The sequence below is a fragment of the Fusarium oxysporum genome, chromosome 5 (assembly GCF_000149955.1).
Source record: "Fusarium oxysporum f. sp. lycopersici 4287 chromosome 5, whole genome shotgun sequence".
In the NCBI taxonomy this organism is placed as follows: Eukaryota; Fungi; Ascomycota; class Sordariomycetes; order Hypocreales; family Nectriaceae; genus Fusarium; species Fusarium oxysporum.
The window spans coordinates 1,639,984-1,653,688 of NC_030990.1; the positions used below are offsets into that span (position 1 = coordinate 1,639,984).

At 46.8% G+C, this 13,705-nt stretch overlaps 6 protein-coding genes across 7 annotated transcripts; 2 read left to right on the plus strand and 4 right to left on the minus strand.

The window, feature by feature from the left end:
• FOXG_18154 (uncharacterized protein) lies at window positions 1–3,167 on the minus strand. Its single transcript, XM_018398202.1, has 4 exons — window positions 1,911–3,167; window positions 1,697–1,857; window positions 1,269–1,645; window positions 1–1,223 (listed from the first exon to the last, which is right to left on the minus strand). The coding sequence occupies exons 1-4, from the start codon at window positions 2,129–2,131 to the stop codon at window positions 360–362; spliced, it is 1,623 nt and encodes a 540-aa protein (XP_018234510.1). The 5' UTR covers window positions 2,132–3,167; the 3' UTR covers window positions 1–359.
• A 107-nt stretch (window positions 3,168–3,274) lies between these two features.
• FOXG_18155 (uncharacterized protein) lies at window positions 3,275–3,620 on the plus strand. Its single transcript, XM_018398203.1, has one exon. The coding sequence runs from the start codon at window positions 3,368–3,370 to the stop codon at window positions 3,542–3,544; it is 177 nt and encodes a 58-aa protein (XP_018234511.1). The 5' UTR covers window positions 3,275–3,367; the 3' UTR covers window positions 3,545–3,620.
• Window positions 3,621–5,565: 1,945 nt separating this feature from the next.
• On the plus strand, window positions 5,566–8,058 carry FOXG_01647 (serine/threonine protein kinase). 2 transcript variants are annotated; one of them, XM_018378566.1, is made up of 3 exons: window positions 5,566–5,888; window positions 5,959–7,180; window positions 7,238–8,058. In XM_018378566.1, exons 1-3 carry the CDS (start codon window positions 5,796–5,798, stop codon window positions 7,438–7,440), a joined length of 1,518 nt encoding a protein of 505 aa, XP_018234512.1. In that variant the 5' UTR covers window positions 5,566–5,795; the 3' UTR covers window positions 7,441–8,058. The 2 variants fall into 2 exon arrangements, with proteins under 2 accessions (XP_018234512.1, XP_018234513.1); XM_018378567.1 differs by having other exon boundaries at window positions 5,566–7,180.
• Window positions 7,968–9,369, minus strand: FOXG_01648 (uncharacterized protein). The gene is made up of 2 exons (XM_018378568.1): window positions 8,541–9,369; window positions 7,968–8,484 (listed from the first exon to the last, which is right to left on the minus strand). Exons 1-2 carry the CDS (start codon window positions 9,070–9,072, stop codon window positions 8,294–8,296), a joined length of 723 nt encoding a protein of 240 aa, XP_018234514.1. The 5' UTR covers window positions 9,073–9,369; the 3' UTR covers window positions 7,968–8,293.
• Window positions 9,370–9,470: 101 nt separating this feature from the next.
• FOXG_18156 (uncharacterized protein) lies at window positions 9,471–10,381 on the minus strand. The gene is made up of 4 exons (XM_018398204.1): window positions 10,145–10,381; window positions 10,043–10,087; window positions 9,948–9,982; window positions 9,471–9,889 (listed from the first exon to the last, which is right to left on the minus strand). Exons 1-4 carry the CDS (start codon window positions 10,184–10,186, stop codon window positions 9,802–9,804), a joined length of 210 nt encoding a protein of 69 aa, XP_018234515.1. The 5' UTR covers window positions 10,187–10,381; the 3' UTR covers window positions 9,471–9,801.
• A 2,421-nt stretch (window positions 10,382–12,802) lies between these two features.
• Window positions 12,803–13,348, minus strand: FOXG_01649 (uncharacterized protein; the record flags this gene model as incomplete). Its single annotated transcript, XM_018378569.1, has 2 exons — window positions 12,803–13,192; window positions 13,331–13,348. 2 exons carry the CDS (start codon window positions 13,346–13,348, stop codon window positions 12,803–12,805), a joined length of 408 nt encoding a protein of 135 aa, XP_018234516.1.
• Between the last annotated feature and the right edge of the window lie 357 nt (window positions 13,349–13,705).

Consider the following 13,705-nt stretch of genomic DNA (forward strand, 5'->3'; position numbering starts at 1 on the left):
GCCTCTAAGTCAACTCTTGACCCTTGACGACTATGTACTCTACCCGTCTCTGGCCCAGCCCTTGAGCCTTGTCGGCTATGCATTCTGCCAATCTCTGGTACGACCCTAGAGCTCTGACGGCTGGCAAGTCTGCTTGGCTCTCCCATACTTCTTGAGCACTGTCGGCTATGAGCTCTTACAGAACTGACTGATCCAGCCCTGGGATTATGTGAGGCTGAGGCGGGCGTTTTCTCCTGAGGGCTATATACAGCGGAACTGAGAGTTGTCTCCGGCGGAGTATTCATACCCGCACTGAGAGGAACTGGTGGGAAGTTCCTTTCTCGGATAGTCTCTCATCAAAGTTGTCCTGGATCTTGTACCTAGTGCTCTCGCCTGGGACATCGACGATGGCAATGGCCAAGTGGACTCGTTTTTCTTGGGAAGATCCTTACTGTACTGTTGGGACAGTCGAGGTTGTGTACTTGGTTTGTATTTGTGTCTAGTTTGAGCTCCGGCTTGGCAGGGCGCATATCACCGATGTTGGAAAGGCGCAGGCCAATCTGCACAGTTGCAGTCGAGAGCATAGAAGCACCACTTGACCGGAATCTTTTATCCGGTAGACGAAGGGCAGGCGGTGCAAGAAGTTCGTCAGCTAAGTTTTGAAGCGCTGGCGTTTTTTTGGGTGTAGAATCTTTGTAGGTTGTTGTCGGCAAAAGGATGGGTGACTTGGGTGGCTCGGCTTTGGGGAAAATGCTGTACATGCTCCTCTTGAAGTTTTTGATGGACTCCTTTGATGACGTCCGTACGGGTTTCGGTACGGTTGGAAGACCGCCTGAATTACGCATACTTCCCAAGCGCAGGGGCTTCAGGCCACGGTTGAGGAAGTCCTTGCGTGCACCAAACACTTTGTCTTCCACTCTGTCGTCCAGCGTCAGATCTTCTTTGCTTTCAGCCTTGCGAACCAGCTTGGGAAGATCAAGAGGCTGTAGCATCGCAGACCCAGGGGTTGGGGGCTCTTGATCCTGGTCATCACCCCATTTTCTGAAACCCTGAGACGCTTCAATGTCGTCATCAGAACAACCGGTTGGGGATCTGCTTGATCGCAAGAAGAGATAAAGACAGCCAAGCAATAGTCCTGACATGTTCATTACAACTGTTCCGATCATGTTCAGTGTCATTGACGTCTCATCTGCTGCTCCTGTATCTCGGAACGCCGTATTGTAGAAGAATGTTATCTGCAAAGTCTGTTCGGAATTAGTACAAGCTATCACTTTCAGATCCATACTTACATATGATATCACGGCAATTATCATATGGTACACCATGCGAGATGCCTCATCCCTCTCAGCAATGCGCATTCGGGCACCAGTATGAAGCTTGAAGCATATAACACCGCACTCAATGAGAACTATCAGGATGACGGTGAGTAAAACCCCAAAACATCCGGCATCGTACCGATGTAGGAAAGATATCAAACTGGCAAAGCAAAACTCCGATGGCAGAACAGCAAAGGTTATGGAGAACACGATGAGCAACAAGGTACCGATGGTTACTAGACAGGCAAGGGTGTTGAATTTGCCACGGAAGGGGAATATGCTCGGCCTCGTGATACGGATTGTCAACTCCAGCCCGAACAACATCTGAATGAAGGGTACGATGAAGAAAGCTAAATTGGATTAGTATCTTCAAGTGAAAGCTCATTATTCTTTCAACATACCTAGCAGCATCATTCGCGATATCGTGGCACACCCAAGGATCATAAGTGACTCGAGTCCCTTGGCTTGAGCGGTAGCATACACAATTCCCTGAACTACAATGCCCAAAGAAAGTACGAAGGGGTAAACATCTCGTCCTTTGACTAGCCGAAGCCAAGACGACCTATGAGTGACTGTGAGAAAAAAATCTTGCGGATCGGGAAATGCAGTACATACTTGAAGTCCCATATCGGTTCGACTTGTTTTAGTGTTCTCCATGATCGCAGAAGAATACTGATAGTAACTGCGAATGCTACTATCACGTTGAAAACTGATAGGACGATGATTGAGGTGCGGACGGAGCCAGCTGCAGCAAACTTGAGTTCGTTATCCCATTTTGATGTAGAATTTGCCTGGAACTGAAAGCCGGTCGAGTCCATCGTCGGGTCGTTGTCCATGTTGTTGTCGTTTTCTGATCAAATTCGAGGTGTTTGTCAAGTAAAGGGCAGGCGTTAAGCCTTCACAGTGCCGGCACCGCGTTGTCCTTCTTTGTAGACCTAGTTTCCCATGTCGATGTCGAGGTCGTATGAAAGTATCGAAAGAGGGCTAGGATGCCAAAGGAAAAGGACAAATGATGAATGAATTGGAAGAGCACCGAGATATGATAGCAGGAATCAGAATGACCTCCAGGCGTATACTTGGTCAATTGAAAGCAGAGCAAAGTTTGAGAAGCAGTAGATAGATGATCAAACACACGAGATGTACCGTAAAAATGAAATACAATGAAATGGAAATGGCACCTGGCCTGTGGCAAACGAATGTAAGATTGAAAAACAAGAAAAGAAACGAAGATCAGACAAGCACCAACTGGGTGGGAGGAGACTGAGGCAATGGAGGCGATATAGGACTTGATATCTCGAATTGAGGGCAAATCACATCGAGCGGGAACGCAGATTGCCCTAGATCCGGCGAGCTTGGTGACCCCTGCGCGACTCAGAAATCTCCAAAGAACAAGGATCAAGCTGCTTCATGACGGAGCTTGGTAGCATTGAAGCTGTCGCCCCTGAGAGATGGTAGTGAAGAATGGTAGCCAAGCGAGCCAAGCCAGGCCCTTGATGTGGGCTAGAGGCATTTCCCGCATTAGAGCGAGAAGGGTATTGTTTCACCCGTGTAGATTGGGTTTCTGGGATGCTGATTCTCGAATACGCTGACGAAATCGGTGTAAGAGAATGCTACTCCACCACGAGATTGAGTTCTTTGGACTCGATCATCTGTGCCATTCTCACTTGAGCTTTGATGGTGATCAACCTCAAATGGAAGCCACAACTGAACTGCTTCTCAAGGTCCTCCTGATAGTGATACTTCACCACTGAGTGAGCTTCTTGAAAGAGTGCTCTGAGGGCGGCGAAAAGCGCCGGTTCGAAGAGGCTGAAGCATTGTTGTTACAGAGTCAAGTTTCGTCGGGTTGTAAGAGGCAGGAGTTCAAGGGAAGCAAACGGTGGGGTTAATCCGCATATGGGCTAGCGTCCACGTTTGTCCGTTTTGTGCAACTACGCCGTGGATTTAAAACAAGAAGGAAACATGGATTAGCGAAGGATCCCCTTTAGCATGAGAGCTAACGAGACAATGACTAAAGGGCCAATAGCTTAGACGAGGGCCATTTCCTCTTTTGGAACAGAGGGTTTGAGATTACAATGGCAGGTCACACGGATCCTGCTGGTGCCGAAGGCGGGGAGAACGGCTGGCCACGAGACGATGGATACAGGGACGTTTCGCAAGGTTCAGAGCTTGCACCCGGTAACAGATCTGTCAACGGAACCATGCAAACGTCTAAAAACTACCTGCACAGTGAGAGAACACTAGCTGGCTAGCTTGCAGCTGGAAGCGAGTCAATTTCATTGAGAGCCTTGTCTAGACCTCTCTAGCATCTGTCTGTATCTGCGGACCCGGTGGTTGGTTCTCCATTTTGTTGTTTCAAGCCTTTCCACTTTATCTTTGAAACCCATAGCTCTGTAAGCGAGGACAGCCAGACAGGGTCAAGGTTCAAATGCCGAACTCTTGGCAGTTCGTGTACCTGGTTCTCTAGCAGCTATCGACTCGTAAATTGACAAGTCTTATGCGTCTATTCTTATTAAGAATACCGAGTCGTCCGTCCGGGAGCATGTTGGATTGGGGAAGAGCACGCATCCAAGTGGAGGATGTACTGTGTTTAATATAACTGTGAAGAACCCATAGATCTGTGGAATGAGGAGAAGTTTCATGAGCATCTAGCCCTAGACTAGTACAGTATTAGATATCGACTTGATGGCGAGTTTCTAATGGTTAGTCACATTCAGAGAGCTTCCTTGGTCTATTAGTTTATACTTATGTGGGTTTCACTCCCCACGCCTGTTGATGGGGAGATAGGGAACGTCAAGGCTTTTATCTTCAGGGTTAGAAGATACTTGGATAAGTTTAGGACAGCTTGGACAGCTTTAGTATATACTCGGTAAGCCTTTTGATTAAATCATTTCAGCATCCGGATTATATGCCATACTGTGTAAGTCTTTGTTGTTTTCTAGGCATTAGTCTATCATGGATTGTCCACTCTTTACTGTTTCCTCACACGTCGGGGCTAGAAGTATAATGAAGTGAGAGATGTTTCCTCCTCAAACAGTTACTCCCGGAAAGAGCCTGGACTATAGCTATGGGTGCTATAGCAGACAGTCAGTGGCTTGCGAAGCGTTTGATTAGAAAGGCTTAATGGTTGGTATCAGCTACAAGAAGCACCCCAGTATTTATATGTGATCTCGTGTCTAGAATACCTGCTCTTCATCCTATCTTCTTGTAATGGATGCTTAAAACGAAGGTGTTACTGAGTGCTAAGCATGGGGTACGGATGACAGGTCTCTTATTATAGCTTTGCCGCAGTAGCTTCACTTCCGTCTTCGACTTGGCACCCCCTTCTATCTTTGTGTAATGCAAGATGAATATGTATACTTCATCTTTATGATATGTACTAAATAAACCCAGTTCTAATTGTTTTCGCTTTATAGAAGAATCGATCAACAAAGGTCTGACTGTTTGTTCTTGCTTATGTTGTCCCAATGAGCATGTATAGCCAACAGAGATGCTTCGTATTGTTTCGATGTTTTGAATTCTTGGCTTCGAGCTAAGAGATATCGTCGACCATTTTACTAACATATTAGACTTCAGACAGTTTCACCTTGCATTGACAGGCTCAAGTTGATTGAGGCCTTCGTGAGAACTCTGAGGGGGTTGTTCACACCACCACAGGTCTATTGGATCACCATCCATGTTCGCATATTAATTGAGAAGACTGTTTATGCTGATCAGACGCTACCGATGGGACTTCATTCCTGAGAGTCGATATCGCATAATTTACCGCCTTCGCTCAATGATCCAGAAGCTTATGTCATATTGGTCATATCCACAGGCACGTTAAGTAAGTCTCAGTAAGCCATGCTCTAAGTGACGTTAGGTATTATCAATGACCACACTAGCTCAACATCTGCCGGCTTCGCATGAACAGATTATCGTGGTCAATCAATATGTGCCAATGTGTTCCGTCTGTTGGCTTGATATTGGCTATCACGATGGTGCTTTAGACTCATGGTTACCCTAAACTGAATAATTTGACTAACACGCGAGTTCAATGCTGTTTCGATAAGGCTAATAAGCCTGTAAAATCGTAGCCAATGGCTAAGACTTCGTTTCCCTGTACAATCGAGAATATCATGTGCGAGACCCAGCACAAAGAGATCCACTGTTATTATATCAGCACACTGCAGATGCATAATAGCTAGGTCAAGTCTTTGAAGCTGCTATCATGGTCTAAGGTATATAAAACCTCCTCGTATCCATCAGTAGTTGATACATAGATGGTAGAGTTACGGCGGGGAAAGTAAGAGAACTCAGCGATCGAGACGATTTTCAATATCAACTCTCTTTAAAAAGGCCAAGATCGTCAAAGTCCCGGCTTTCTCAGGAGCGGTTCAGTGGATCCATCTCCCATTTGCCCCGCCATTAGGCTAACAACGTCATTCAACCATACGAGCATCACAAGACAAAAGGTATAACAATTGAAAGGAACAATCGTGCGTTATCCTTTCAACTGCAGAAATGGGAGACCACACAGAGAAACACATACATTTTGAGGATGGGCGCAATCGTGAATACGATGGGAGTTCTGACGAGGACTGCAAGGCAGTAGAGGTTCGTCCATACTGTCGCCAATACCAGATGACAACCAAGAATGGTGCGACTGATCTAATTGCCTATACAGGTCGTCTTCGATCCCGGAAACCCCTATCGTCGCAAAAGCTCAATGGTTGCCTCAGAGATCAAAGCGCCTGTGATGCGACATCCTTCGCGACGTGACGAGTGCCTTGTCCACCAGTTTCTCGACAGTCAGCGACGCGCAAAAGATGCTGCCAGCTCAGCCAGCGAGCCAGAGTCGGAACACTCCATAGGAAATAACCCTCCGTCATATTTAAGCAACAATCCAAATCCTAGCCATGCCACTTTTCACAAGGCTCTCAATGGCGATCACATCGAAGCTGTTCGCGACGACAACCTCGACTCGATTGTTGACCCCAAATATCAGAAGAAGTGTCGCGCTGTTGTTGAGCCTGGCGGTATGGAACACTCAGGCCAAGCTGATCAGCAGGCCTGGACGCAGCAGATGACCAAAAGCATGTCCGAGGTTGACCTTTCAGGTTATCAGGACGACGTGCGAAGTCGCCTTCTAACCAAGCAGCAGCTGAGTGATATGGCCTGGGGTGTACGTGAACTAAGTCGCCGACTGAGTAGCATGCGCCTTCGGTTCAAGGTCAAGAGCATATTCATCCTCACAAAGATATACGACCAAGACTTGATCCCAAAAACACGAGAATTGGTCAAGTGGCTCCTACAACATAATCACGAGGTCGCCTACATCGTCTATGTTCAAGACAAGCTCAAAACAAACAAGAAGTTCGATGTCAGTGGGATCATTGATGAGGTGAGCGAGGGATATCTTGATACAGGGGACATGAACGAGCAGACTGTCAAAGAAACGCTGAACAGGCGACTCCGATATTGGGACGAGAACATGTGCAGAACACGCCCTCATACTTTTGACTTTGTTATCTCACTTGGTGGCGATGGTACAGTGTTATATGCCAGCTGGCTCTTCCAGCGCATCGTACCACCTGTATTGAGTTTTGCACTAGGAAGCCTGGGTTTCTTGACTAAATTTGACTTCGAGGACTATCAGCAGACACTCTTAACGGCCTTCACCAAGGGCGTCACAGTTAGCCTGAGGCTTCGTTTCGAAGGCACTGTCATGAGAAGTCAGCCACGCAAGAGAGCTCAGCTTAGTAAGGACTCTGAGGAGGACGAGGAGCCGTCCCGAGACTTGGTGGAGGAGCTTATAGGTGAGGAGAGGGAAGATGAGCACACGCATCGGCCGGATGGGACGTTTGAGATTCTGAATGAGGTGGTAGTGGACAGAGGACCAAACCCAAGTGAGAATCCCAGAGTAAACGTTACCCCTGCAGGAGATGTTCTAATGTATATTCTAGCAATGTCAACTACCGAGATATTTGGTGACGATGAGCACTTCACCTCGGTCTTGGCCGACGGTATCTGCGTATCGACACCCACAGGCTCAACGGCATATAATCTCGCCGCCGGGGGCTCCTTGTGCCACCCCGAGAACCCCTGTGATGCTGGTCACGTCTATATGCGCGCACACCCTGTCATTCAGGCCTATTATCCTTCCTGACACGATTGTGCTACGGGTCGGTGTTCCATATAGCGCACGAACGGCTTCATGGGCGAGCTTCGATGGCCGAGAACGTGTCGAGCTCAAGCCGGGAGATTACGTGACCATCAGCGCCAGTAGGTTTCCGTTTGCCTCGGTGCAAGCCCAGGGACGGAGGAGTGAAGATTGGGTGAACAGTATCAGTGGAAAGTTAGGATGGAACACCAGACAAAAGCAGAAGAGCTATAAGGAGTGGGAGAAATGAAATGATGTGTAACGATTTAGTACGGACTAGAATCATATATGTGAAGGATAGCATTTCTCATGGCGGATTTTTAGGTTTGGCGTTCCCATTGTACTATTTGAGCTGAGGAACATGTCTCGTCGTCACTATAAAGGGTGCTATGCTCGTGTAAATATCCACTTTTCCGGAAAGGTTTCGAGTTGCTTGGTTGGACGTGGCATAGGGGCTTCGCTATCTGTAAATCGATATAGTACGTACGAATTCAATGAGATGTATCACTAATATTGCGTGAGGCGAGAAAAAACGGTCACGTAATTATTACCCATGCAATAGAGGACGAACAATGTTAAGGAACTTACGATGACCTGACCATAAGCTTTACGGCTCTTACGACGATGTTATCCTAATCTTCAGGATCTATGATAAGGCCTAGATCTAAGATTCAGGTATCTAGGCTTGGATTAAAAGAAACTCTTCACAAGAGGCTCTGCATGACTGCCCCTAGCCCACATCCATTATCTCAGTGCCCCAGCCGGGCTTTGCGTTCTGCACCCATATCCCTGCAGTTCAACAACACTATATATATACTGCAAACATAAAATGATTTCATGGCTTGTGGCCTCTTGGTGTCTAGAGAGTCTTCTTACTTTGGCGCAGATTCAGGGCATTTGAGATGTCCTTGACTGAGTACCAAATGACCCAAAGCGGAATCCAGACCCAGAGAGTGTTGAAGAAGAATAGGTAAACCCAAAGGTACATGAAGCTGCTCGTGTCGAGATTGGCACTTCCAATGAGCCATTCAGGACAGAAAGTCATGAATCCTGAGCATTGTTTAGTTTGGCGAATCCATATAAATTGAGGTGCTGTCGAGACTTACCGCCGTACAGCTCACAAGTAGCCAGGACAATCATCCAGATGCTGACCTTGGGGTCCTTCTTAGCGAGACAGTAGCACACATAAACAGCTAAAGGCCCATCAAAGAACACAGTCAACAACTCCAGACTCACAACCCCCAAGTCGACACCAGCCCATCTCTTGTCAGCCCTCGCATATACCATCCACAGCTGGGCAAACGGATTACTTCCACCTGACTGCGCACCATATACTCGATCGCTATAACCTAAGAATCCAGGAGGTGTTGGGAACAGGTCCGTCTTCGCATCATTGACGAGGGGCTGATGCGAGAAGAAGCAGTGGTATAAAAAGCTGCCTTCGAGGAGAAAATGACACAGCGCATCGGCGAGATGCCATATAAAGAGAAACCGGAGAACCCCCGAGGAGGAGGGTGGTAAGAATCTCAAAGAGGCAGCATAGGCGGCGAAGACGATTGCAAGAGTCGAGAGGAGGGAGATGATTGTTGTTTGGTCGAACAGGTCGGGCGGGAGGGATGATGAGGGTTCTATGGCCATTGTGTCGGATCCCAGTGCCAGACTTCTTCCAATTGATTGGTTTAAAGGGTACAAGATCCAGCTACCGAGCTGCAGCTCCAATTGAGCTATTGTCGAGGAAATTTGAGCTTCTGGAGACGAGCGGTGTCGGAAATAAGACGCGATCGCGGCTCATTTCGGCGGTCGCTTCACGCGATAGTCTCAAGCTATGTCTTAGTAATTCGTGAGCTACCACCGCCACGCCTGACATCGCATTGCTAGAAAGAAGGAAAAATTCTACAGTAGTAAAACAATGGTAAATAAACTGGTATAATTTCTTCAAGGATTTGATTCATATAAAGTTGTCTGTATCGTTCTTTGAAAGATTGGCAGAGTGTTCACGTGGCTCGTCACGTGGCTCCATCAACGACAATCGACAGGGTTTGGATGCTATGAGGACGCTTACTTCAAAAACTTGGCGAAGGTCATGGCATTCTTTTAGCTTTATTGAAAAGCTAGTCAGTGTTTGTTGAAAGAATACCATGCAACAAATATCGATCCAAGTGGGGTAAGTTGCTGAAAAAGCTGACCCCGTATATGCCTAAATCACAACAAGATAGGGAAGAGCTGGTGTGCAATAGATTGATTGAAGAGCTACCGAACTTGGGTATCTAAGTGCTCAATATGGAGGGTACGGGAAGTCTCGTGAACGAGATATGGCCCGAGTCCCCCACAGTGTCATATCCTCCTCATTTCTCAGTTAAGAAGCATCTATGGGTTCTGCTTGTAGGCCTCTCCCTTAGCTCCATGGGTGCTCTCATCGATCTTGTCGCCAACTGCATCTTTGGCAGCGGAAGCACTGAAGAAAAGAAGCATTAGAAAAGCCAAAGTGTAGCGAAAATGGTGTATAAACGTACCGAGTGCCAATGCCGGCGTTGGAGTCCTTGGCAACCTTGAAAGCAAATTAGTCACATGTAATTACTTTACAAGCAAGTTCTGTCCTTGGACTTACATCCTTGTTAGCCTCCTTGCTGGTGCCAGAGATACCCTCCTGGACCTTTTAGGCGTTAGCAACGACTCAGAAGTACGGTGGAACATCTCCAGGGCTTTATACCTTCTCGGTAGCTTGGTTAACGGTGTTCTTGATGGTATCCATTGCTGATTTATATAGTTTTCTTGTTTAAAAAGAAAAAGATAATTGAGTTGGTTATGTTGAGGTTGGTGGTTTGTTGGTATTGTGTGTGGTGATGGGAAGAAGAGAAGGGCTTGAATTGAAGAGGAGTAATGAGGGTTTATATAGATCTAAATTGATTACACTAATTTAAACTTGAAGACTCGTCGTCATCGAGTGTTTGACCACTTGTTTGACGTATACACCTCCTTGGATTGGCATGCCTATCTCCATTGCTCAACTCCTGTCCAGTTATCATGGACTATCATGTGAAGGAAAAAGTGTCGTCATTGACTGGCTTCTGCATACAAGTCCTACGTTGCCTAGACGGCTTGATACATCACTGTCACCGACAAGTGAGAGAAAATCGGTTGTACCCCAGTAATGCTCTAGCTTGCTCGACCACTTGAAAGCGGGATAGCAAGCAAGCTCGGGCGGTTAGCTTGTGATGGTTGCTCGAGAGACATCCCTGACGTCAGGTCATCACCGGAACGTCATCTCGATGAAAGGATCTGGGACTTGTTTTTGTTTGGTGGGGGTTAGAAGAGGAGACTGACCTGTATGTACGCGTTATGCGCGTCGCGGGGTATTGGGAGTTCAAGGATTGTGCCCTGTGTATGGTATAATTCCTACGTGAGACACCTAGGCACTGACACATGATCGACCTCGGTCCCTTGCAGCCTAAAATTCGCCTCTGTTACAAAGACTCTCTAGAGTTTGATGTCATATCAGAGCTCTTTGGAGGAATTTCTTCTTCAAGAAGCGGACCCACTTACCCTCATATCGTGTAACACGATGGGTCAGATCCGCCCCGCTTCCGGGGTTAACGGCGCCGCCACATAGCGGGGTACCATAGAGTGTGGCGGTGACGTGGCCAGAGCTACTATATAATGACGTTATGTGGACATACATTTCAATTACGCTTAGTTACCTCACACTGCACTCATTATTTTGTGCTCCCCTGAATCGGGCATTTTGTTCTTCGACTTGCTTGATTGTGGCCGACCCCGTCTAAGGCGGGTAAAACACAATTACGCCCGACGCCTGCATTTCTGCTTTCTGGTATTGATTGGTGTCCCTCACCATCTGCTGTGCTCTCCATCGAGATCTCTCCCCTCGTGGCCCATTTTGACGGAGCAATGTCTCCGCTACTGCAGCTTTCTGATCCATATGTGCTTGTGATTCCTGTTTTCTGACGTGCCACCACCGCCTCTTTCTTGCTGTCTGTTACTCGATCCGACCCCAGCCACTCAAGGCAATGGCAGAATGCATGGCTTGCAGCAGCCTGCTAGGGAAGGCAGGAAAACTTGGGACCTCGATCCTCAGCGACAAAAAATATTGAGGTAAGTAAGCTTAAGCTTAGGAGGCTATTTAATGGGGTTTATTTCAGCATCCTATAGCAAGGCCTAATGTTTTCTTGCTCCCTAGGAGCCCGCAAACCCCCAAAGAACTCTTTGCATAAGTGACGATTACAATACTCGAAAGTGCCCGTTTGAGCTCCTATTCTTGGCGAGAATGACGTGCTATTTCTTATTTGATCTGACGATTAAGTTAACGCAATCTCTAATCTTAGATGTTTGTCTATAAATCGTCAACATGCAGGCAATAACTTCTTCATCAAGATATGATTGTAAACAAGGCTACTAGCTTATGATTCGGTTCTTTACCTGAGCCTTGTACACAAGTAGGCAAGATCGGTCAAGGCTGACCCGCCATGAACCACATTCCAGGGTAACACCGAGACTTTGCCTTGCCCTGCTCTAGCATCACAGCCGTTGTTATCCCCGCCGGATTGCACCCGTAGCTCCCGTAGTGCTAGTGGGATGCTCAAGCCTGAGTTTGTTGAGAAGACACTTCGATCGATGCGCTCGATAGGCCAATCACGCATCCATGGCGAATCTGTGCAAATAATGTTTGACCATTGGCAATTGATAGAGCAATACGATCGGCCAGCACGTGAAACCCCGTCTAATCTTCCCCGACTCGAATCACTAGGTGTGTTGAGAAACTTACGTACGGTTAATTAAATGGGAAAATAATGATATCTAATTACACGTAACTTGCTCTCTATCTGAGTTTTCGGGAATAAGACATTGCGCACTGGGGGCTCAACAGCTGGGTTAGTCCAGTCGATTTTGTTATTACCTTGCAGTGTCAGCAATGAAGATGATCGTTGTCCACAAATGGAACAAGAACTTACATTAGTAACATTCTGGGCAATGGAAACCTTCTCTCTACCGGCTTGACTTGACCTCAGCAGTCTCCTTCGCAGAAAAAACACGGAGGGAAATAAAGTCTTTCCATTGCCTCGTGTGTGAGAATGTTCTGATGGCCAAAAACGTATGCGGCTTAAAGTCTTGAGGTTTGTTGTCACTGATGTGTCGGTTAAGGAAGCGACAGGGCTGGATATATGGTCACGTTGCACGACTGGAAAGACGTATATGGGCCAAAGTATTGAAATTTGTTTGATGAATAATTGTTTTCTTGTGGGTAGTGATGTTTATATGTAGGGCGGTCTTGGGCGGGAAAAGGTCCATGATGAAAGTAAATTTATTTCTTTACATGATGCTAATTTAAACACTGTGAAATACGGATGGTATATTATAGAGGTGACATATAATCGACCAACTGACCGCCGCGACCGCGGTGGGCAATCATAAAGACCTCATCCTTTGATACTATGGAGAGAAAGAGTAATAGCCTGCTGATGGGAGAACTGGACCCGTTCCTGTACATGCTGGTTGTAACTAAGCCCGTCAACGCCGTGCAAGCATACGTGGAGTGGGTCAGGACGTCAGGAGGACGATAAACGGTATGGGCAAGGAGGAAGATGTAGTACTGGTTGCCCATAACGATATGAATCACGACCATGAACTCCTGCCCAAGACGATGTTGGTATAGGGAATTCAGCCTCCCAAGTGGAGGTTCCCAAACAGTCTTCCCATATACAGCCTGGTAGTGAACCCCGACGGCAAAGTTACCCTCCACTGCCTGGCGTCTGAATATTCGTTAGAGTTCCAGTATGTTCATCATGATATCACGATGTCAGTCAGGCACATGGTGACTAGGGGCATGCCCAACTGAGACGGCTTGTCTAGTGTTTAGCAGTTTGTGTTACTACTTTATTACCTCCGTCGGGGTGAGCATGGTTAGTTTGAGACCTGCATTACTTACTATTTGTTGACACCATAACCTTTTAGGTCGCGATCCCGTGGTGATGTAACACTAAATCACAGGCCAGATCGCTTTGTGCAATGCGATGATGTTTGAGACCTCACTCAGAAGGAAAGCAATAACTCTACTATGACCTGTTTGAAGATGATATATGAGAGAATGTCCTTAAATAACTCACTCCATGGCTATATTGCTCAATATCAGGTTGTCCAACATCATCATGCTGATCTTAATCATATAATTAGGCGTCGCAGACTCTGTGAAATCCACAATAGACTTGATTATACCTTCAGTTATTCAAGTCTTGTTATTGCCCTTGGGCCATCATAT